Genomic DNA, 25,076 nt, shown 5'->3' on the forward strand with positions numbered 1-25,076 from the left:
GTGTGGGTAGAGTCCAGTCAGCGTGCGGGTAGAGTCCAGTCAGCGTGAGGGTAGAGTCCAGTCAGCGTGCGGGTAGAGTCCAGTCAGCGTGCGGGTAGAGTCCAGTCAGCGTGCGGGTAGAGTCCAGTCAGTGTGGGTAGAGTCCAGTCAGCGTGTGGGTGGAGTCCAGTCAGTGTGGGTAGAGTCCAGTCAGCGTGTGGGTAGAGTCCAGTCAGTGTCTGGGTAGAGTCCAGTCAGTGTGTGGGTAGAGTCCAGTCAGTGTGTTGGTAGAGTCCAGTCAGTGTGTGTAGAGTCCAGTCAGTGTGGGTAGAGTCCAGTCAGTGTGGGTAGAGTCCAGTCAGTGTGTAGGTAGAGTCCAGTCAGTGTGTGGGTAGAGTCCAGTCAGTGTGTGGGTAGAGTCCAGTCAGTGTGTGGGTAGAGTCCAGTCAGTGTGTGGGTAGAGTCCAGTCAGTGTGTGGGTAGAGTCCAGTCAGTGTGTGGGTAGAGTCCAGTCAGTGTGTGGGTAGAGTCCAGTCAGTGTGTGGGTAGAGTCCAGTCAGTGTGTGGGTAGAGTCCAGTCAGTGTGTGGGTAGAGTCCAGTCAGTGTGTGGGTAGAGTCCAGTCAGTGTGTGGGTAGAGTCCAGTCAGTGTGCGGGTAGAGTCCAGTCAGCGTGCGGGTAGAGTCCAGTCAGCGTGCGGGTAGAGTCCAGTCAGCGTGCGGGTAGAGTCCAGTCAGCGTGCGGGTAGAGTCCAGTCAGTGTGCGGGTAGAGTCCAGTCAGCGTGCGGGTAGAGTCCAGTCAGCGTGCGGGTAGAGTCCAGTCAGCGTGCGGGTAGAGTCCAGTCAGCGTGCGGGTAGAGTCCAGTCAGCGTGCGGGTAGAGTCCAGTCAGCGTGCGGGTAGAGTCCAGTCAGCGTGCGGGTAGAGTCCAGTGAGCGTGCGGGTAGAGTCCAGTCAGCGTGCGGGTAGAGTCCAGTCAGCGTGCGGGTAGAGTCCAGTCAGCGTGCGGGTAGAGTCCAGTCAGCGTGCGGGTAGAGTCCAGTCAGCGTGTGGGTAGAGTCCAGTCAGTGTGTGGGTAGAGTCCAGTCAGTGTGTGGGTAGAGTCCAGTCAGTGTGTGGGTAGAGTCCAGTCAGTGTGTGGGTAGAGTCCAGTCAGTGTGTGGGTAGAGTCCAGTCAGTGTGCGGGTAGAGTCCAGTCAGTGTGCGGGTAGAGTCCAGTCAGCGTGCGGGTAGAGTCCAGTCAGTGTGCGGGTAGAGTCCAGTCAGTGTGTGGGTAGAGTCCAGTCAGTGTGTGGGTAGAGTCCAGTCAGTGTGTGGGTAGAGTCCAGTCAGTGTGTGGGTAGAGTCCAGTCAGTGTGTGGGTAGAGTCCAGTCAGTGTGGGTAGAGTCTAGTCAGTGTGTGGGTAGAGTCCAGTCAGTGTGTGGGTAGAGTCCAGTCAGTGTGTGGGTAGAGTCCAGTCAGTGTGTGGGTAGAGTCCAGGTGGATTGTGTGGGTAGAGTCCAGTCAGTGTGTGGGTAGAGTCTAGTCAGTGTGTGGGTAGAGTCCAGTAGGTGTGGGGTAGAGTCCAGTCAGTGTGTGGGTAGAGTCCAGTCAGTGTGTGGGTAGAGTCCAGTCAGTGTGTGGGTAGAGTCCAGTCAGTGTGTGGGTAGAGTCCAGTCAGTGTGTGGGTAGAGTCCAGTCAGTGTGTGGGTAGAGTCCAGTCAGTGTGTGGGTAGAGTCCAGTCAGTGTGTGGGTAGAGTCCAGTCAGTGTGTGGGTAGAGTCCAGTCAGTGTGTAGGTAGAGTCCAGTCAGTGTGTGGGTAGAGTCAGTCAGTGTGTAGGTAGAGTCCAGTCAGTGTGTGGGTAGAGTCCAGTCAGTGTGTGGGTAGAGTCAGGTGGTCTGTGGGTTGAGTCCAGTCAGTGTGTGGGTAGAGTCCAGTCAGTGTGTTGGTAGAGTCCAGTCAGTGTGTTGGTGAGTTTGCAGTCAGTGTGTGGGTAGAGTCCAGTCAGTGTGTGGGTAGAGTCCAGTCAGTGTGTGGGTAGAGTCCAGTCAGTGTGTGGGTAGAGTCCAGTCAGTGCTGGGTAGAGTCCAGTCAGTGTGTGGGTAGAGTCCAGTCAGTGTGCTGGTAGAGTCCAGTCAGTGTGTGGGTAGAGTCCAGTCAGTGTGTGGGTAGAGTCCAGTCAGTGTGGGTAGAGTCCAGTCAGTGTGTGGGTAGAGTCCAGTCAGTGTGTGGGTAGAGTCCAGTCAGTGTGTGGGTAGAGTCCAGTCAGCGTGTGGGTAGAGTCCAGTCAGCGTGTGGGTAGAGTCCAGTCAGCGTGTGGGTAGAGTCCAGTCAGCGTGTGGGTAGAGTCCAGTCAGTGTGTGGGTAGAGTCCAGTCAGTGTGGGGGTAGAGTCCAGTCAGTGTGAGGGTAGAGTCCAGTCAGTGTGTGGGTAGAGTCCAGTCAGTGTGCGGGTAGAGTCCAGTGTGGGTAGAGTCCAGTCAGCGTGTGGGTAGAGTCCAGTCAGCGTGCGGGTAGAGTCAAGTCAGTGTGTGGGTAGAGTCCAGTCAGTGTGCGGGTAGAGTCCAGTGTGGGTAGAGTCCAGTCAGCGTGTGGGTAGAGTCCAGTCAGCGTGCGGGTAGAGTCCAGTCAGTGTGTTGGTAGAGTCCAGTCAGTGTGTGGGTAGAGTCCAGTCAGTGTGTGGGTAGAGTCCAGTCAGTGTGTGGGTAGAGTCCAGTCAGTGTGTGGGTAGAGTCCAGTCAGTGTGTTGGTAGAGTCCAGTCAGTGTGTGGGTAGAGTCCAGTCAGCGTGCGGGTAGAGTCCAGTCAGTGTGCGGGTAGAGTCCAGTCAGTGTGTGGGTAGAGTCCAGTCAGTGTGTGGGTAGAGTCCAGTCAGTGTGTTGGTAGAGTCCAGTCAGTGTGGGTAGAGTCCAGTCAGTGTGGTGGTAGAGTCCAGTCATCGTGCGGGTAGAGTCCAGTTAGTGTGTGGGTAGAGTCCAGTCAGTGTGTGGGTAGAGTCCAGTCAGTGTGGGTAGAGTCCAGTCAGTGTGGGTAGAGTCCAGTCAGTGTGTGGGTAGAGTCCAGTCAGTGTGTGGGTAGAGTCCAGTCAGTGTGGGTAGAGTCCAGTCAGTGTATGGGTAGAGCCCAGTCAGTGTGTGGGTAGAGTCCAGTCAGTGTGGGTAGAGTCCAGTCAGTGTGTGGGTAGAGTCCAGTCAGTGTGTGGGTAGAGTCCAGTCAGTGTGGGGGTAGAGTCCAGTCAGTGTGGGTAGAGTCCAGTCAGTGTATGGGTAGAGTCCAGTCAGTGTGGGTAGAGTCCAGTCAGTGTGTGGGTAGAGTCCAGTCAGTGTGGGTAGAGTCCAGTCAGTGTGTGGGTAGAGTCCAGTCAGTGTGGGTAGAGTCCAGTCAGTGTGGGTAGAGTTCAGTCAGTGTGTGGGTAGAGTCCAGTCAGTGTGGGTAGAGTCCAGTCAGTGTGTGGGTAGAGTCCAGTCAGTGTGGGTAGAGTCCAGTCAGTGTGTGGGTAGAGTCCAGTCAGTGTGGGTAGAGTCCAGTCAGTGTGTGGGTAGAGTCCAGTCAGTGTGTGGGTAGAGTCCAGTCAGTGTGTGTAGAGTCCAGTCAGTGTGTGGGTAGAGTCCAGTCAGTGTGTGGGTAGAGTCCAGTCAGTGTGGGTAGAGTCCAGTCAGTGTATGGGTAGAGTCCGGTCAGCGTGCGGGTAGAGTCCAGTCAGTGTGTGGGTAGAGTCCAGTCAGCGTGTGGGTAGAGTCTATGATGTATTTTTCTACTTAGCTAAGGGTCAGATAGTTGGCAGTTAGAGACCTCATTTTCTACTAATATTCTATACTAATATATTCTATATTAGTAGATTCAAACAGAAATATAAAAAACATTGATTGATTGATTGGTTCTCATCTAAGGGTGTAATTGTATCACTAGTCTGAGGTACACACACAGCAGGAGACACACACATACACACGCACACACACACACATTTCTGCAGAATACACAGAACACACAGGGCCGTGTCATAGGAGGAGCTTTGAGTCCATCTGCTCTAAAGGCTGCAGGTAGCCCTGCCCTGGCCAATCACAGACGAGGTCCTGGGCATGCTCAGTGACTGTCCTAAGGGGAAACTGGTGTCGGGGGGAGGGGGGTTGCTAAGGCAACTGCTTTATGATCAGTGAGGTGACGGGGTGTGGTTAGAGCGTGACTTTAACTTTCATGTCAAAGGATAAGGGTCAGGGGTCAGGGGTTCCTTACCTCTGGGGTCATTCTGCTAATGGTGGCTATGTCATACCCGGCGCTGATGAAGTTTGGAGCGTAGACCTGCAGCTGAGAGTCACTCAGCCATTGGACAACAGCCTCAGAGCTCTAGGAGAGAGAAGACAGGTGTTCTAGGTGGCTAAAGGCTAATCGGCTATGAGCTACTAGAGGAGGGAGAAGACAGGCTATATCTGGGTGAGCTATTGGAGAAGATGGAGGAGGGAGAAGACAGGCTATATCTGGTTGAGCTATTGGAGAAGATGGAGGAGGGAGAAGACAGGCTATATCTGGGTGAGCTATTGGAGAAGATGGAGGAGGGAGAAGACAGGCTATATCTGGGTGAGCTATTGGAGAAGATGGAGGAGGGAGAAGACAGGCTATATCTGGTTGAGCTATTGGAGAAGATGGAGGAGGGAGAAGACAGGCTCTGTCTGGGTGAGCTATTGGAGAAGATGGAGGAGGGAGAAGACAGGCTATATCTGGGTGAGCTATTGGAGAAGATGGAGGAGGGAGAAGACAGGCTATATCTGGGTGAGCTATTGGAGAAGATGGAGGAGGGAGAAGACAGGCTATATCTGGTTGAGCTATTGGAGAAGATGGAGGAGGGAGAAGACAGGCTCTGTCTGGGTGAGCTATTGGAGAAGATGGAGGAGGGAGAAGACAGGCTATATCTGGGTGAGCTATTGGAGAAGATGGAGGAGGGAGAAGACAGGCTATATCTGGGTGAGCTATTGGAGAAGATGGAGGAGGGAGAAGACAGGCTATATCTGGGTGAGCTATTGGAGAAGATGGAGGAGGGAGAAGACAGGCTATATCTGGTTGAGCTATTGGAGAAGATGGAGGAGGGAGAAGACAGGCTCTGTCTGGGTGAGCTATTGGAGAAGATGGAGGAGGGAGAAGACAGGCTATATCTGGGTGAGCTATTGGAGAAGATGGAGGAGGGAGAAGACAGGCTCTGTCTGGGTGAGCTATTGGAGAAGATGGAGGAGGGAGAAGACAGGCTATATCTGGGTGAGCTATTGGAGAAGATGGAGGAGGGAGAAGACAGGCTATATCTGGGTGAGCTATTGGAGAAGATGGAGGAGGGAGAAGACAGGCTCTGTCTGGGTGAGCTATTGGAGAAGATGGAGGAGGGAGAAGACAGGCTATATCTGGGTGAGCTATTGGAGAAGATGGAGGAGGGAGAAGACAGGCTATATCTGGGTGAGCTATTGGAGAAGATGGAGGAGGGAGAAGACAGGCTATATCTGGGTGAGCTATTGGAGAAGATGGAGGAGGGAGAAGACAGGCTATATCTGGGTGAGCTATTGGAGAAGATGGAGGAGGGAGAAGACAGACTATATCTGGGTGAGCTATTGGAGAAGATGGAAGGGTGGACCTGGCCAATCACATCCAGAGAATGTAGACACCCCACTCTGAGGATTCTGACGGAGTGAAGTCTGCTCTAGCCAGAGACTTCCTCTACCACAAGCAGCTGCAGTATCATGCTCTGTCCACTGAGGGGCAGCAGAGAAGCCAGGAGAACTCAGCCATGCCCTGTCCACCAGCACCTCCTCTTTCGCCCTCTCCTCCTCCCCCTTTCCCCACTCTGCTCAGGACTGGACCACGGGACACACGTAGGGGGAGAGGAGGGGTAGAGGAGGGGTAGAGGAGGGGAGGGAGAGAGGAGAGGAGGGGAGGGGTGGAGGAGGGGGAGCGGAGGGGAGAGGAGGGAGGAGGAGGGGAGGAGGAGGGGAGAGGAGGGGAGGAGGAGGGGAGAGGAGGGGAGGAGGAGGGGAGAGGAGGGGTAGAGGAGGGAGGAACTGGAACTAACAGATAGACATGCTACCCTAAACACCCTACTGGGAGAACCATGTTCATCAGATGGCTACGGTCCGATCAAGCTATCTCATACACACACTTCCATAGTACTGAGTCCTGCCAACACACACACACACACACACACACACACACACACACACACACACACACACACTCACGCACACACACACACGCACGCACGCACGGAGTGCTGAGGGTAACTAAGATCAAGATGGCTCAGGCTACAGTATAGTGTAGTATATATACAGTATAGGGTATATATAGTATAATATATATATCCAGTATAGTATAGTGTATACACAGTATATTACAGTATATATCCAGTATAGTATATATCCAGTATAGTATATATCCACTATAGTATATATACAATATAGTATAATATATAGATCAGTATAGTATATATACAGCACAGTATAGTGTGTATACAGTATATTACAGTATATATCCAGTATAGTATATATCCAGTATTGTATATATCCAGTATAGTATAGTATATACACAGTATAGTATATATCCAGTATAGTATAGTATATACACAGTATAGTATATATCCAGTATAGTATATATCCAGTATAGTATAGCATATATACAGTATATTATAGCATATATACAGTATATTATAGTGTATATACAGTATAGTATATATACAGTATAGTATAGTACATATCCAGTATAGTATATATCCAGTATAGTATATATCCAGTATAGTATATATACAGTATAGTATATATACAGTATAGTAAATGTATATAGAGTATAGTATATATCCAGTATGGTATAGTGTATATATATAGTATATATCCAATATGGTATAATATATATAGTATAGTATATATCCAGTATAGAATAGTATATATATATATATACTGTATATATATATATATAGTATAGGCTCATATCAGAGAGGTTTAGAGAACACAAAACAACGTCCCTGGGCAGCAAACAAGGAACACAGGGATGGAGGAGGAGGAACACAGAGATGGAGGAGGAGGAACACAGGGATGGAGGAGGAGGAACACAGAGATGGAGGAGGAACACAGAGATGGAGGAGGAGGAACACAGAGATGGAGGAGGAGGAACACAGAGATGGAGGAGGAGGAACACAGAGATGGAGGAGGAGGAACACAGGGATGGAGGAGGAGGAACACAGGGATGGAGGAGGAGGAACACAGAGATGGAGGAGGAGGAACACAGGGATGGAGGAGGAGGAACACAGAGATGGAGGAGGAGGAACACAGGGATGGAGGAGGAGGAACACAGAGATGGAGGAGGAGGAACACAGGGATGGAGGAGGAGGAACACAGAGATGGAGGAGGAGGAACACAGATATGGAGGAGGAGGAACACAGAGATGGAGGAGGAGGAACACAGGGATGGAGGAGGAACACAGAGATGGAGGAGGAACACAGGGATGGAGGAGGAGGAACACAGAGATGGAGGAGGAACACAGGGATGGAGGAGGAACACAGGGATGGAGGAGGAGGAACACAGAGATGGAGGAGGAGGAACACAGAGATGGAGGAGGAACACAGAGATGGAGGAGGAACACAGGGATGGAGGAGGAGGAACACAGAGATGGAGGAGGAACACAGGGATGGAGGAGGAGGAACACAGAGATGGAGGAGGAACACAGGGATGGAGGAGGAACACAGGGATGGAGGAGGAGGAACACAGAGATGGAGGAGGAACACAGAGATGGAGGAGGAGGAACACAGAGATGGAGGAGGAACACAGAGATGGAGGAGGAGGAACACAGAGATGGAGGAGGAGGAACACAGAGATGGAGGAGGAACACAGGGATGGAGGAGGAACACAGAGATGGAGGAGGAGGAACACAGGGATGGAGGAGGAGGAACACAGGGATGGAGGAGGAGGAACACAGGGATGGAGGAGGAGGAACACAGAGATGGAGGAGGAACACAGAGATGGAGGAGGAACACAGGGATGGAGGAGGAGGAACACAGAGATGGAGGAGGAACACAGAGATGGAGGAGGAACACAGGGATGGAGGAGGAGGAACACAGAGATGGAGGAGGAACACAGAGATGGAGGAGGAGGAACACAGAGATGGAGGAGGAACACAGAGATGGAGGAGGAACACAGGGATGGAGGAGGAACACAGAGATGGAGGAGGAACACAGGGATGGAGGAGGAGGAACACAGAGATGGAGGAGGAACACAGAGATGGAGGAGGAGGAACACAGGGATGGAGGAGGAACACAGGGATGGAGGAGGAGGAACACAGGGATGGAGGAGGAGGAACACAGGGATGGAGGAGGAGGAACACAGAGATGGAGGAGGAACACAGGGATGGAGGAGGAACACAGAGATGGAGGAGGAGGAACACAGAGATGGAGGAGGAACACAGAGATGGAGGAGGAGGAACACAGAGATGGAGGAGGAGGAACACAGGGATGGAGGAGGAGGAACACAGGGATGGAGGAGGAGGAACACAGAGATGGAGGAGGAGGAACACAGGGATGGAGGAGGAGGAACACAGAGATGGAGGAGGAACACAGAGATGGAGGAGGAACACAGGGATGGAGGAGGAGGAACACAGAGATGGAGGAGGAACACAGGGATGGAGGAGGAGGAACACAGAGATGGAGGAGGAACACAGAGATGGAGGAGGAACACAGGGATGGAGGAGGAGGAACACAGAGATGGAGGAGGAACACAGAGATGGAGGAGGAGGAACACAGGGATGGAGGAGGAGGAACACAGAGATGGAGGAGGAGGAACACAGAGATGGAGGAGGAGGAACACAGGGATGGAGGAGGAGGAACACAGGGATGGAGGAGGAGGAACACAGGGATGGAGGAGGAACACAGGGATGGAGGAGGAGGAACACAGGGATGGAGGAGGAGGAACACAGGGATGGAGGAGGAGGAACACAGGGATGGAGGAGGAGGAACACAGAGATGGAGGAGGAGGAACACAGGGATGGAGGAGGAGGAACACAGAGATGGAGGAGGAACACAGAGATGGAGGAGGAACACAGGGATGGAGGAGGAGGAACACAGAGATGGAGGAGGAACACAGAGATGGAGGAGGAACACAGGGATGGAGGAGGAACACAGGGATGGAGGAGGAGGAACACAGAGATGGAGGAGGAACACCAAGATGGAGGAGGAGGAACACAGAGATGGAGGAGGAACACAGAGATGGAGGAGGAGGAACACATGGATGGAGGAGGAGGAACACAGAGATGGAGGAGGAACACAGGGATGGAGGAGGAGGAACACAGAGATGGAGGAGGAGGAACACAGGGATGGAGGAGGAGGAACACAGGGATGGAGGAGGAACACAGAGATGGAGGAGGAACACAGGGATGGAGGAGGAGGAACACAGGGATGGAGGAGGAGGAACACAGAGATGGAGGAGGAACACAGGGATGGAGGAGGAGGAACACAGAGATGGAGGAGGAGGAACACAGGGATGGAGGAGGAGGAACACAGGGATGGAGGAGGAACACAGGGATGGAGGAGGAACACAGAGATGGAGGAGGAACACAGGGATGGAGGAGGAACACAGGGATGGAGGAGGAGGAACACAGAGATGGAGGAGGAACACAGGGATGGAGGAGGAACACAGGGATGGAGGAGGAGGAACACAGGGATGGAGGAGGAGGAACACAGGGATGGAGGAGGAGGAACACAGGGATGGAGGAGGAGGAACACAGAGATGGAGGAGGAACACAGAGATGGAGGAGGAGGAACACAGGGATGGAGGAGGAGGAACACAGAGATGGAGGAGGAGGAACACAGGGATGGAGGAGGAACACAGGGATGGAGGAGGAGGAACACAGGGATGGAGGAGGAGGAACACAGGGATGGAGGAGGAGGAACACAGGGATGGAGGAGGAGGAACACAGAGATGGAGGAGGAGGAACACAGGGATGGAGGAGGAGGAACACAGGGATGGAGGAGGAGGAACACAGGGATGGAGGAGGAGGAACACAGGGATGGAGGAGGAACACAGGGATGGAGGAGGAACTGAAAGGAGAGAAGACTGAACAGAGACAGATAGAGGAGGAGGATGAGACAGATAGAACAGAATCTCTCTCAGAGGAGTGACAGAACAGACCGAGGAAGAGGAAGAGACAGATAGAGGAGGAGGAAGAGAGAGATGACAGAAATGCAGATAACACACACACTCAGACCGGAGCACCCACACACACACACACACACACACACACACACACACACACACACACACACACACACACACACACACACACACACACACACACACACACACACACACCCACACACACACACACACACTCACCGTGTCATGGCTGCAACCGAATACTCGCAATAAGGACGAGGCCAGCTGAGAGAGTAAGTGTTTGGACATCCTGGGTGTGTGTCTGTGTGTCCGTGGTTCTGTGTGTGTGTGTGTGTCTGTGTGTCCGTGTGTGTCTGTGTGTCCGTGTGTGTCTGTGTGTCCGTGTTCGAGACTGTGTGTCTGTGTGTCCGTGTGTGTCTGTGTGTCCGTTTGTGTCCGTGTTCGCGTGTGTCCGTGGTTCTGGGTGTGTCTCCGTGTTCGAGACTGTGTGTCCGTGTGTCCGTGGTTCTGTGTGTGTGTCCGTGGTTCTGGGTGTGTGTGTGTGTGTGTGTGTCCGTGATGCCGGGTGTGTGTGTGTGTGTGTCCGTGATTCCGTGTGTGTGTGTGTGTGTCCGCGGTTGTGGGTGTGTGTGTCTCCGTCTGTGTGTGTTTCTGTCGTTGGTGGAGAGTGTGTGAGAGAAGCTGAAGGGAAGAGGGACGTTTCGGTGAGGAGAGGGACGCAGTGAAGCAGGAAGTGTGTGAGTGATGACTCTGAGAGGAGGAGTGTCTTTCCGTCTGTCTGTCTTACCTTCCCCTCGCCTTGCCCCTCCCCCTTCCAGGTTGCCGTGGCGTCATAGGGTGGAGCTTCGTGGAGCGGGCATCCTGATTGGCTCGACTGTCTAGAGGCAGAGGCGGAGCCTGGAGGTAACACACACTGTCGTTGGGTCGAGCTCAACCACTCATATTTTCATTATTTGACCCAACCAATCCTGTCCCACCATTTCTTTCTATACAACCGATCCCCCTCATTCACCGTGTGAATAACCAATCAGGTTTCACCTCCTCCTCAGTAACTGGCCTTGTCAGCCAATCACAGGCCTCCTCTACTAACTACTGGCCATCTGGATGACAGAGCCGCCAAGATTCAGATCCCTGTGTGTGTGTGTGTGTGTGTGTGTGGTGTGTGTGTGTGTGTGTGTGTGTGTGTGTGTGTGTGTGTGGTCTGTGTCTGTGTCTGTGTCTGTGTCTGTGTGTGTGTGTGTGTGAGAGTGAGTGAGTGTGTGTGTGTGTGTGTGCGATTGCTATAATGCAGTTTTAAAGGGAACAGATGACGCTCTCTATATCTCCCTCACCCCCTCTGTCTCTCTCTCTCTCTCTCTCTCTCTCATCTCTCTCTCTCTCTCTCTCTCTCTCCCATCCCTCTCTCTCACTGGAGTGATGTGTACCTGTAGATTACCACACACACACACACACACACACACACACACACACACACACACACACACACACACACACACACACACACACACACACACACACACACACACACACACACACACCTACCTGTAGATAGCTCTACAGACTTGGACTGTTCCAGCAGGTGCTCTTTGGCTTTGGCAGACTGAGACAGCACTGTCGCCAGGAGCTACAGGGAGAAACAACACAGCCTTTAGTTCTATACAACACACAGAGAGAGACAGCACTGTCACCAGGAGCTACAGGGAGAAACAACACAGCCTTTAGTTCTATACAACACACAGAGAGAGACAGCACTGTCGCCAGGAGCTACAGGGAGAAACAACACAGCCTTTAGTTCTATACAACACACAGAGAGAGACAGCACTGTCGCCAGGAGCTACAGGGAGAAACAACACAGCCTTTAGTTCTATACAACACACAGAGAGAGACAGCACTGTCGCCAGGAGCTACAGGGAGAAACAACACAGCCTTTAGTTCTATACAACACACAGAGAGAGACAGCACTGTCGCCAGGAGCTACAGGGTGTGTGTGTGTGTGTGTGTGGTGTGGTGTGGTGTGTGTGTGTGTGTGTGTGTATGTATATGTGGTGTGTGTGTGTGTTGTGTGGGGTGTGTGTGTATATGTGGTGTGTATGTATGTGTGTGTGTGCGCCTCACCTTAACCCCCTCGGCCTGTGTGTGTGTGTGTGTGTGTGTGTGTGTGTGTGTGTGTGTGTGTGTGTGTGTGTGTGTGTGTGTGTGTGTGTGTGTGTGTGTGTGTGTGTGTGTGTGTGTGCTCCTCACCTTAACCCCCTCGGCCTGCGCGTGGAGAATGTGGGTGGAGCTCCCGGCACTCTGACCACTCCCTGATGACCTCACACTGGTCACGCTGCCAGAGCTCCCCACGCTACTACGGTCTCCACCTGGTCAACACACACACACACACACACACATACACACACACACACACACACACACACACACACACACACACACACACACACACACACACACACACACACACACACACACACACACACACACACACACACACACACACACACACACACACACACACACACACACACACACACACACACACACACACACACACACACACACACACACACACACACACCACACACACACACACACACACACACACACACACACACACACACACACACACACTGGTGTGTTAACACAGAGTCAGGTGACATATGTGTTTCTCTGCTACAATGCACTGGACAGCAGCCCACTCAACAGCATGTGTTCACGACTAGGACGGACGAGGTGATTGACGGAGTGACTGACACACTTAAACACACACACACACACACACACAGAGATTAACGCAGGCCTGATGACTGACAGAGCAGACAGAGAGACTAAAGACCCATGCAGATAGATAGATAGATAGATAGATAGAACGATAGATAGATAGATAGATAGATAGATAGATAGATAGATAGATAGATAGATAGATAGATAGATAGATAGATAGATAGATAGATAGATAGATAGGTAGATAGATAGATAGATAGATAGATAGATAGATAGATAGATAGATAGATAGATAGATAGATAGAACGTAGATATATAGATAGAACGTAGATATATTGATAGATATATAGATAGATAGATAGATAGATAGATAGATAGATAGATAGATAGATAGATAGAACGATAGATATATAGATAGAACGTAGATAGATAGATAGAACGATAGAACAATAGAGAGATAGAGAGAGAGAGAGATAGATATAGATAGATAGATAATGACCGCAGCCCTACACACACAGCCAGGGACCAGGTACTGCCAGGTACAGCCAGGGACCAGGTACTGCCAGGTAGGTACTGGGCTCTGTTCAGCTCTGGACATAATGGAGGGATAGCTGGGTCTCTAAGGTGCCCCTATCCACTGATTCTAGGTCAGATCCTATAGGGCCATTGTGTTGCCTTGCCCTATAGTATTAGCCTGAAAAATCTGATCTAGATCTGTGGTTAGGGGCAGCTTCTATCTGTAGACAACGCCACAGGTCAGGGGTCAGGCAGGGCTGCGCCGGGGGGGCGGGGTTACCTGGCCCAGGCTTGCGCAGCACCCATATCTCCTCGCTGGAGCTGCCTTGGGGGCCGCGGGACCGGGTGGGGGAACCGTGAGGGGTGGCTTCTGAGCCGCGACAACCTTCAACACAGAAACCCACTGTTAACCTCTAACCCTGCTCCGCTAATCTAGCTGTAGCCGCGCTAACCCTGCTCCGCTAATCTAGCTGCAGCCGCGCTAACCCTGCTCCGCTAATCTAGCTGTAGCCGCGCTAACCCTGCTCCGCTAATCTAGCTGTAGCCCGCTCTGACCCCGGCTACGCTAAAACTATCGGCTAATCCTGGGGATAAACTAGCCTTAGCACCTAACTTCCGGGGGTTAAACTACCATTAGCAGCTAACCCCAAACTAGCCATCACTGCTAGTCCTGGGGCTAAACTACCATTAGCAGCTAACCCCAAACTAGCCATCACTGCTAGTCCTGGGGCTAAAATAGCATTGGAAGCTAACCCTGTCACTGAACTAGCATTAGTAGCTAACCTTAAACTAGGAATCACTGCTAGTCCTGGGGCTAAACTACCATTAGCAGCTAACCCCAAACTAGCCATCACTGCTAGTCCTGGGGCTAAAATAGCATTGGAAGCTAACCCTGTCACTGAACTAGCATTAGTAGCTAACCTTAAACTAGGAATCACTGCTAGTCCTGGGGCTAAACTAGCATTAGTAGCTAACCCCAAACTAGCCATCACTGCTAGCTCTGGGGCTAAAATAGCATTGGAAGCTAACCCTGTCACTGAACTAGCATTAGTAGCTAACCTTAAACTAGGAATCACTGCTAGTCCTGGGGCTAAACTAGCATTAGTAGCTAACCCCAAACTAGCCATCACTGCTAGCTCTGGGGCTAAAATAGCATTGGAAGCTAACCCTGTCACTGAACTAGCATTAGTAGCTAACCTTAAACTAGGAATCACTGCTAGTCCTGGGGCTAAACTACCATTAGCAGCTAACCCCAAACTAGCCATCACTGCTAGTCCTGGGGCTAAATTAGCATTAGCAGCAAACGATGTCACTGAAACAGCATTAGTAGCTAACCTTAAACTAGGAATCACTGCTAGACCCTGTGGCTAAACTACCAGTAGCGGTTAACCCTGACGCTAATGTAGTGTTAGCCAATAACTAGCATTAGCAGCTAACAATTAAGCTAAACTAGCATTAATTGCAAACAGTTAATGACTCACCCTCTAACTCTAACACCTTAGCTTTGCTAGCATTGACCCGCTAATCCTAAACTGGCTAACCAGCCCCACCACGATCCCCCAACCAGCAGGACAGATGGGGGTGCAGGGGGACCCGAGAATATACTATATACCTGCTTGTTTAACCTCACCCTATCTTTAACAGCAGACACAGACACACATCACAAATATATATATATATATTCCATAGATATATGAGAACATTTATATACCATCGTACATAAATAGATCAGTAACATGCATGTATATCTGTGTAGATATATATATGTCAGAATGTACATAAATATACATATATATATATATATATATATATATATAATATATAACGAGATATATGATGAAGGGTAAGGTAAGGTAGGTCCGGTATGAGCTGCAGTGCATCAGGAGAGAGGATTACAGTAGAACAGGGACTCAAGGCCTTTAGAGACTGGAGGTGAGGATTACAGTAGAACAGGGACTCAAGGCCTTTAGAGACTGGAGGTGAGGATTACAGTAGAACAGGGACTCAAGGCCTTTAGAGACTGGAGGAGAGGATTACAGTAGAACAGGGACTCAAGGCCTTTAGAGACTGGAGGTGAGGGTTACAGTAGAACAGGGACTCAAGGCCTTTAGAGACTGGAGGTGAGGATTACAGTAGAACAGGGACTCAAGGCCTTTAGAGACTGGAGGTGAGGATTACAGTAGAACAGGGACTCAAGGCCTTTAGAGACTGGAGGAGAGGATTACAGTAGAACAGGGACTCAAGGCCTTTAGAGACTGGAGGAGAGGATTACAGTAGAACAGGGACTCAAGGCCTTTAGAGACTGGAGGAGAGGATTACAGTAGAACAGGGACTCAAGGCCTTTAGAGACTGGAGGAGAGGATTACAGTAGAACTGGGACTCAAGGCCTTTTATAGACTGGAGGAGAGGATTACAGTAGAACAGGGACTCAAGGCCTTTAGAGACTGGAGGAGAGGATTACAGTAGAACAGGGACTCAAGGCCTTTAGAGACTGGAGGTGAGGATTACAGTAGAACAGGGACTCAAGGCCTTTAGAGACTGGAGGAGAGGATTACAGTAGAACAGGGACTCAAGGCCTTTAGAGACTGGAGGAGAGGGTTACAGTAGAACAGGGACTCAAGGCCTTTTATAGACTGGAGGAGAGGATTACAGTAGAACAGGGACTCAAGGCCTTTAGAGACTGGAGGTGAGGATTACAGTAGAACAGGGACTCAAGGCCTTTAGAGACTGGAGGAGAGGATTACAGTAGAACAGGGACTCAAGGCCTTTAGAGACTGGAGGTGAGGGTTACAGTAGAACAGGGACTCAAGGCCTTTAGAGACTGGAGGTGAGGATTACAGTAGAACAGGGACTCAAGGCCTTTAGAGACTGGAGGTGAGGATTACAGTAGAACAGGGACTCAAGGCCTTTAGAGACTGGAGGAGAGGATTACAGTAGAACAGGGACTCAAGGCCTTTAGAGACTGGAGGAGAGGATTACAGTAGAACAGGGACTCAAGGCCTTTAGAGACTGGAGGAGAGGATTACAGTAGAACAGGGACTCAAGGCCTTTAGAGACTGGAGGAGAGGATTACAGTAGAACTGGGACTCAAGGCCTTTTATAGACTGGAGGAGAGGATTACAGTAGAACAGGGACTCAAGGCCTTTAGAGACTGGAGGAGAGGATTACAGTAGAACAGGGACTCAAGGCCTTTAGAGACTGGAGGTGAGGATTACAGTAGAACAGGGACTCAAGGCCTTTAGAGACTGGAGGAGAGGATTACAGTAGAACAGGGACTCAAGGCCTTTAGAGACTGGAGGAGAGGGTTACAGTAGAACAGGGACTCAAGGCCTTTTATAGACTGGAGGAGAGGATTACAGTAGAACAGGGACTCAAGGCCTTTAGAGACTGGAGGAGAGGGTTACAGTAGAACAGGGACTCAAGGCCTTTAGAGACTGGAGGAGAAGGTTACAGTAGAACAGGGACTCAAGGCCTTTAGAGACTGGAGGTGAGGATTACAGTAGAACAGGGACTCAAGGCCTTTAGAGACTGGAGGTGAGGATTACAGTAGAACAGGGACTCAAGGCCTTTAGAGACTGGAGGAGAGGATTACAGTAGAACAGGGACTCAAGGCCTTTAGAGACTGGAGGAGAGGGTTACAGTAGAACAGGGACTCAAGGCCTTTAGAGACTGGAGGAGAGGATTACAGTAGAACAGGGACTCTAGGCCTTTAGAGACTAGAGGAGAGGATTACAGTAGAACAGGGACTCAAGGCCTTTATAAATCATAGAGACTGGAGGAGAGGGTTACAGTAGAACAGGGACTCAAGGCCTTTAGAGACTGGAGGAGAGGATTACAGTAGAACAGGGACTCAAGGCCTTTAGAGACTGGAGGAGAGGATTACAGTAGAACAGGGACTCAAGGCCTTTAGAGACTGGAGGAAAGGATTACAGTAGAACAGGGACTCAAGGCCTTTAGAGACTGGAGGAGAGGGTTACAGTAGAACAGGGACTCAAGGCCTTTAGAGACTGGAGGAGAAGGTTACAGTAGAACAGGGACTCAAGGCCTTTAGAGACTGGAGGAGAGGGTTTACAGTAGAACAGGGACTCAAGGCCTTTAGAGACTGGAGGAGAGGGTTTACAGTAGAACAGGGACTCAAGGCCTTTAGAGACTGGAGGAGAGGATTACAGTAGAACTGGGACTCAAGGCCTTTTATAGACTGGAGGAGAGGATTACAGTAGAACAGGGACTCAAGGCCTTTAGAGACTGGAGGAGAGGATTACAGTAGAACAGGGACTCAAGGCCTTTAGAGACTGGAGGAGAGGGTTACAGTAGAACAGGGACTCAAGGCCTTTAGAGACTGGAGGAGAGGATTACAGTAGAACAGGGACTCAAGGCCTTTAGAGACTGGAGGAAAGGATTACAGTAGAACAGGGACTCAAGGCCTTTAGAGACTGGAGGAGAGGATTACAGTAGAACAGGGACCTTTAGAGACTGGAGGAGAGGATTACAGTAGAACAGGGACTCAAGGCCTTTAGAGACTGGAGGAGAGGATTACAGTAGAACAGGGACTCAAGGCCTTTAGAGACTGGAGGAGAGGATTACAGTAGAACAGGGACTCAAGGCCTTTAGAGACTGGAGGAGAGGATTACAGTAGAACAGGGACTCAAGGCCTTTAGAGACTAGAGGAGAGGATTACAGTAGAACAGGGACTCAAGGCCTTTAGAGACTGGAGGAGAGAGTTACAGTAGAACAGGGACTCAAGGCCTTTAGAGACTGGAGGAGAGGATTACAGTAGAACAGGGACTCAAGGCCTTTAGAGACCGGAGGAGAGGGTTACAGTAGAACAGGGACTCAAGGCCTTTAGAGACTGGAGGAGAGGGTTACAGTAGAACAGGGACTCAAGGCCTTTAGAGACTGGAGGAGAGGGTTACAGTAGAACAGGGACTCAAGGCCTTTAGAGACTGGAGGAGAGGATTACAGTAGAACAGGGACTCAAGGCCTTTAGAGACTGGAGGAGAGGGTTACAGTAGAACAGGGACTCAAGGCATTTAGAGACTGGAGGAGAGGGTTACAGTAGAACAGGGACATCGGTGCCCGTATCCACAAAGCCTCTCTGAGTACGAGTGCTGATCTAAGATCAGGTGCCACCTGTCCATATAAACGCATTAAAATTGGATTTAAAAGGCAAAACTGGGGAGGGTTATAGACACGCTTTACACGTGGTTTCTAAAGGCTAAATACGAGTGGTGTAGTGGGAGGATATAGTGGAGGCATAATGGGAAGGAAAATGTCCAGGTTTCAACACCATGAAGGAAAAGGAAACATATAATGATGCTAATGACAGGCCTAACTGTCTTCTGAAAGATGGAAAAGCTTCCCCCCAAAAACACACATTCTCTATGTAATGTTAACTAGCTACAAACTAGCCTATGTTTACCTTGCAGAATGATATCGTGATTATTTACATCAATTAAGTAGGCCATTTGTTTTGAAAACGCCATCTCGTGCTACAGAAACACCGCTAACCAAACAACAGCGCTAAACACCGCTAACCAAACAACAGCGCTAAACACCGCTAACCAAACAACAGTGCTAAACACCGCTAACCAAACATCAGCGCTAAACACCGCTAACCAAACAACAGTGCTAAACACCGCTAACCAAACAACAGTGCTAAACACCGCTAACCAAACAACAGTGCTAAACACCGCTAACCAAACAACAGTGCTAAACACCGCTAACCAAACAACAGCGCTAAACACCGCTAACCAAACAACAGTGCTAAACACCGCTAACCAAACAACAGCGCTAAACACCGCTAACCAAACAACAGCGCTAAACACCGCTAACCAAACAACAGTGCTAAACACCGCTAACCAAACAACAGTGCTAAACACCGCTAACCAAACATCAGTGCTAAACACCGCTAACCAAACATCAGTGCTAAACACCGCTAACCAAACAACAGCGCTAAACATCGCTAACCGAACAACAGCGCTAAACACCGCTAACTAAACATCAGTGCTAAACACCGCTAACCAAACATCAGTGCTAAACACCGCTAACCGAACAACAGTGCTAAACACCGCTAACCAAACATCAGTGCTAAACACCGCTAACCAAACAACAGCGCTAAACACCGCTAACCAAACAACAGTGCTAAACACCGCTAACCAAACAACAGCGCTAAACACCGCTAACCGAACAACAGCGCTAAACACCGCTAACCGAACAACAGTGCTAAACACCGCTAACCAAACATCAGTGCTAAACACCGCTAACCAAACAACAGCGCTAAACACCGCTAACCAAACAACAGTGCTAAACACCGCTAACCAAACATCAGTGCTAAACACCGCTAACCAAACAACAGCGCTAAACACCGCTAACCAAACAACAGCGCTAAACACCGCTAACCGAACAACAGCGCTAAACACCGCTAAGTGGGTGGTATAGTCAGGTTGAGTGGGTGGTATAGTCAGGTTGAGTGGGTGGTATAGTCAGGTTGAGTGGGTGGTATAGTCAGGTTGAGTGGGTGGTATAGTCAGGTTGAGTGGGTGGTATAGTCAGGTTGAGTGGGTGGTATGGTCAGGTTGAGTGGGTGGTATGGTCAGGTTGAGTGGGTGGTATAGTCAGGTTGAGTGGGTGGTATAGTCAGGTTGAGTGGGTGGTATAGTCAGATTGAGTGGGTGGTATAGTCAGGTTGAGTGGGTGGTATAGTCAGGTTGAGTGGGTGGTATGGTCAGGTTGAGTGGGTGGTATGGTCAGGGTGAGTGGGTGGTATAGTCAGGTTGAGTGGGTGGTATAGTCAGGTTGAGTGGGTGGTATAGTCAGGTTGAGTGGGTGGTATAGTCAGGTTGAGTGGGTGGTATGGTCAGGTTGAGTGGGTGGTATAGTCAGGTTGAGTGGGTGGTATAGTCAGGTTGAGTGGGTGGTATAGTCAGGTTGAGTGGGTGGTAGGGTCAGGTTGAGTGGGTGGTATAGTCAGGTTGAGTGGGTGGTATAGTCAGGTTGAGTGGGTGGTATAGTCAGGTTGAGTGGGTGGTATAGTCAGGTTGAGTGGGTGGTATAGTCAGGTTGAGTGGGTGGTAGGGTCAGGTTGAGTGGGTGGTATAGTCAGGTTGAGTGGGTGGTATAGTCAGATTGAGTGGGTGGTATAGTCAGGTTGAGTGGGTGGTATAGTCAGGTTGAGTGGGTGGTATAGTCAGGTTGAGTGGGTGGTAGGGTCAGGTTGAGTGGGTGGTATAGTCAGGTTGAGTGGGTGGTATAGTCAGATTGAGTGGGTGGTATAGTCAGGTTGAGTGGGTGGTATAGTCAGGTTGAGTGGGTGGTATGGTCAGGTTGAGTGGGTGGTATGGTCAGGTTGAGTGGGTGGTATAGTCAGGTTGAGTGGGTGGTATGGTCAGGTTGAGTGGGTGGTATAGTCAGGTTGAGTGGGTGGTATAGTCAGGTTGAGTGGGTGGTATGGTCAGGTTGAGTGGGTGGTATAGTCAGGTTGAGTGGGTGGTATAGTCAGGTTGAGTGGGTGGTATGGTCAGGTTGAGTGGGTGGTATAGTCAGGTTGAGTGGGTGGTATAGTCAGGTTGAATGGGTGGTATAGTCAGGTTGAGTGGGTGGTATAGTCAGGTTGAGTGGGTGGTATAGTCAGGTTGAGTGGGTGGTATAGTCAGGTTGAGTGGGTGGTATAGTCAGGTTGACTGGGTGGTATGGTCAGGTTGAGTGGGTGGTATAGTCAGGTTGAGTGGGTGGTATGGTCAGGTTGAGTGGGTGGTATAGTCAGGTTGAGTGGGTGGTATGGTCAGGTTGAGTGGGTGGTATAGTCAGGTTGAGTGGGTGGTATAGTCAGGTTGAGTGGGTGGTATAGTCAAGTTGAGTGGGTGGTATGGTCAGGTTGAGTGGGTGGTATAGTCAGGTTGAGTGGGTGGTATAGTCAGGTTGAGTGGGTGGTATAGTCAGGTTGCGTGGGTGGTATAGTCAGGTTGAGTGGGTGGTATAGTCAGGTTGAGTGGGTGGTATAGTCAGGTTGAGTGGGTGGTATAGTCAGGTTGAGTGGGTGGTATAGTCAGGTTGAGTGGGTGGTATAGTCAGGTTGAGTGGGTGGTATAGTCAGGTTGAGTGCGTGGTATAGTCAGGTTGAGTGGGTGGTATAGTCAGGTTGAGTGGGTGGTATAGTCAGGTTGAGTGGGTGGTAGGGTCAGGTTGAGTGGGTGGTATAGTCAGGTTGAGTGGGTGGTATAGTCAGGTTGAGTGGGTGGTAGGGTCAGGTTGAGTGGGTGGTATAGTCAGGTTGAGTGGGTGGTATAGTCAGGTTGAGTGGGTGGTATAGTCAGGTTGAGTGGGTGGTATGGTCAGGTTGAGTGGGTGGTATAGTCAGGTTGAGTGGGTGGTATAGTCAGGTTGAGTGGGTGGTATAGTCAGGTTGAGTGGGTGGTATAGTCAGGTTGAGTGGGTGGTATAGTCAGGTTGAGTGGGTGGTATAGTCAGGTTGACTGGGTGGTATGGTCAGGTTGAGTGGGTGGTAGGGTCAGGTTGAGTGGGTGGTATAGTCAGGTTGAGTGGGTGGTATAGTCAGGTTGAGTGGGTGGTATAGTCAGGTTGAGTGGGTGGTATAGTCAGGTTGAGTGGGTGGTATAGTCAGGTTGAGTGGGTGGTATAGTCAGGTTGAGTGGGTGGTATAGTCAGATTGAGTGGGTGGTATAGTCAGGTTGAGTGGGTGGTATAGTCAGGTTGAGTGGGTGGTATGGTCAGGTTGAGTGGGTGGTATGGTCAGGGTGAGTGGGTGGTATAGTCAGGTTGAGTGGGTGGTATAGTCAGGTTGAGTGGGTGGTATAGTCAGGTTGACTGGGTGGTATGGTCAGGTTGAGTGGGTGGTATAGTCAGGTTGAGTGGGTGGTATGGTCAGGTTGAGTGGGTGGTATAGTCAGGTTGAGTGGGTGGTATGGTCAGGTTGAGTGGGTGGTATAGTCAGGTTGAGTGGGTGGTATAGTCAGGTTGAGTGGGTGGTATAGTCAGGTTGAGTGGGTGGTATGGTCAGGTTGAGTGGGTGGTATAATCAGGTTGAGTGGGTGGTATGGTATGGTTGAGTGGGTGGTATGGTCAGGTTGAGTGGGTGGTAGAGTCAGGTTGAGTGGGTGGTATAGTCAGGTTGAGTGGGTGGTATAGTCAGGTTGAGTGGGTGGTATAGTCAGGTTGAGTGGGTGGTAGGGTCAGGTTGAGTGGGTGGTATAGTCAGGTTGAGTGGGTGGTATAGTCAGGCTGAGTGGGTGGTATGGGCAGGTTGAGTGGCTGGTATGGGCAGGTTGAGTGGGTGGTATAGTCAGGTTGAGTGGGTGGTATAGTCAGGTTGAGTGGGTGGTATAGTCAGGTTGAGTGGGTGGTATGGTCAGGTTGAGTGGGTGGTATAGTCAGGTTGAGTGGGTGGTATAGTCAGGTTGAGTGGGTGGTATAGTCAGGTTGAGTGGGTGGTATAGTCAGGTTGAGTGGGTGGTATAGTCAGGTTGAGTGGGTGGTATAGTCAGGTTGACTGGGTGGTATGGTCAGGTTGAGTGGGTGGTAGGGTCAGGTTGAGTGGGTGGTATAGTCAGGTTGAGTGGGTGGTATAGTCAGGTTGAGTGGGTGGTATGGTCAGGTTGAGTGGGTGGTATAGTCAGGTTGAGTGGGTGGTATAGTCAGGTTGAGTGGGTGGTATGGTCAGGTTGAGTGGGTGGTATAGTCAGGTTGAGTGGGTGGTATAGTCAGGTTGAGTGGGTGGTATAGTCAGGTTGAGTGGGTGGTATAGTCAGATTGAGTGGGTGGTATAGTCAGGTTGAGTGGGTGGTATAGTCAGGTTGAGTGGGTGGTATAGTCAGGTTGAGTGGGTGGTAGGGTCAGGTTGAGTGGGTGGTATAGTCAGGTTGAGTGGGTGGTATAGTCAGATTGAGTGGGTGGTATAGTCAGGTTGAGTGGGTGGTATAGTCAGGTTGAGTGGGTGGTATGGTCAGGTTGAGTGGGTGGTATGGTCAGGTTGAGTGGGTGGTATAGTCAGGTTGAGTGGGTGGTATGGTCAGGTTGAGTGGGTGGTATAGTCAGGTTGAGTGGGTGGTATAGTCAGGTTGAGTGGGTGGTATGGTCAGGTTGAGTGGGTGGTATAGTCAGGTTGAGTGGGTGGTATAGTCAGGTTGAGTGGGTGGTATGGTCAGGTTGAGTGGGTGGTATAGTCAGGTTGAGTGGGTGGTATAGTCAGGTTGAATGGGTGGTATAGTCAGGTTGAGTGGGTGGTATAGTCAGGTTGAGTGGGTGGTATAGTCAGGTTGAGTGGGTGGTATAGTCAGGTTGAGTGGGTGGTATAGTCAGGTTGACTGGGTGGTATGGTCAGGTTGAGTGGGTGGTATAGTCAGGTTGAGTGGGTGGTATGGTCAGGTTGAGTGGGTGGTATAGTCAGGTTGAGTGGGTGGTATGGTCAGGTTGAGTGGGTGGTATAGTCAGGTTGAGTGGGTGGTATAGTCAGGTTGAGTGGGTGGTATAGTCAAGTTGAGTGGGTGGTATGGTCAGGTTGAGTGGGTGGTATAGTCAGGTTGAGTGGGTGGTATAGTCAGGTTGAGTGGGTGGTATAGTCAGGTTGCGTGGGTGGTATAGTCAGGTTGAGTGGGTGGTATAGTCAGGTTGAGTGGGTGGTATAGTCAGGTTGAGTGCGTGGTATAGTCAGGTTGAGTGGGTGGTATAGTCAGGTTGAGTGGGTGGTATAGTCAGGTTGAGTGGGTGGTAGGGTCAGGTTGAGTGGGTGGTATAGTCAGGTTGAGTGGGTGGTATAGTCAGGTTGAGTGGGTGGTAGGGTCAGGTTGAGTGGGTGGTATAGTCAGGTTGAGTGGGTGGTATAGTCAGGTTGAGTGGGTGGTATAGTCAGGTTGAGTGGGTGGTATGGTCAGGTTGAGTGGGTGGTATAGTCAGGTTGAGTGGGTGGTATAGTCAGGTTGAGTGGGTGGTATAGTCAGGTTGAGTGGGTGGTATAGTCAGGTTGAGTGGGTGGTATAGTCAGGTTGAGTGGGTGGTATAGTCAGGTTGACTGGGTGGTATGGTCAGGTTGAGTGGGTGGTAGGGTCAGGTTGAGTGGGTGGTATAGTCAGGTTGAGTGGGTGGTATAGTCAGGTTGAGTGGGTGGTATAGTCAGGTTGAGTGGGTGGTAGGGTCAGGTTGAGTGGGTGGTATAGTCAGGTTGAGTGGGTGGTATAGTCAGGTTGAGTGGGTGGTATAGTCAGATTGAGTGGGTGGTATAGTCAGGTTGAGTGGGTGGTATAGTCAGGTTGAGTGGGTGGTATGGTCAGGTTGAGTGGGTGGTATGGTCAGGGTGAGTGGGTGGTATAGTCAGGTTGAGTGGGTGGTATAGTCAGGTTGAGTGGGTGGTATAGTCAGGTTGACTGGGTGGTATGGTCAGGTTGAGTGGGTGGTATAGTCAGGTTGAGTGGGTGGTATAGTCAGGTTGAGTGGGTGGTATAGTCAGGTTGAGTGGGTGGTATGGTCAGGTTGAGTGGGTGGTATAGTCAGGTTGAGTGGGTGGTATAGTCAGGTTGAGTGGGTGGTATAGTCAGGTTGAGTGGGTGGTATGGTCAGGTTGAGTGGGTGGTATAATCAGGTTGAGTGGGTGGTATGGTATGGTTGAGTGGGTGGTATGGTCAGGTTGAGTGGGTGGTAGAGTCAGGTTGAGTGGGTGGTATAGTCAGGTTGAGTGGGTGGTATAGTCAGGTTGAGTGGGTGGTATAGTCAGGTTGAGTGGGTGGTAGAGTCAGGTTGAGTG

The 25,076-nt window shown here is 50.6% G+C and overlaps 1 protein-coding gene across 1 annotated transcript in view; it reads right to left on the minus strand.

The window, feature by feature from the left end:
- Positions 1–25,076, minus strand: part of caskin1 (CASK interacting protein 1) — a 185,104-nt gene that overhangs the window by 61,645 nt on the left and 98,383 nt on the right. The window contains exons 12-16 of the mRNA XM_071390941.1: positions 13,605–13,709; positions 12,329–12,447; positions 11,630–11,711; positions 10,875–10,984; positions 4,191–4,301 (exon numbers count right to left, since the gene is read on the minus strand). Of these exons, the coding sequence (XP_071247042.1) occupies positions 4,191–4,301; positions 10,875–10,984; positions 11,630–11,711; positions 12,329–12,447; positions 13,605–13,709 (527 nt within the window). The remainder of the gene's footprint in view (positions 1–4,190; positions 4,302–10,874; positions 10,985–11,629; positions 11,712–12,328; positions 12,448–13,604; positions 13,710–25,076) is intronic.

The sequence above is a fragment of the Salvelinus alpinus genome, chromosome 1 (assembly GCF_045679555.1).
Source record: "Salvelinus alpinus chromosome 1, SLU_Salpinus.1, whole genome shotgun sequence".
Classification (NCBI taxonomy): domain Eukaryota; kingdom Metazoa; phylum Chordata; class Actinopteri; order Salmoniformes; family Salmonidae; genus Salvelinus; species Salvelinus alpinus.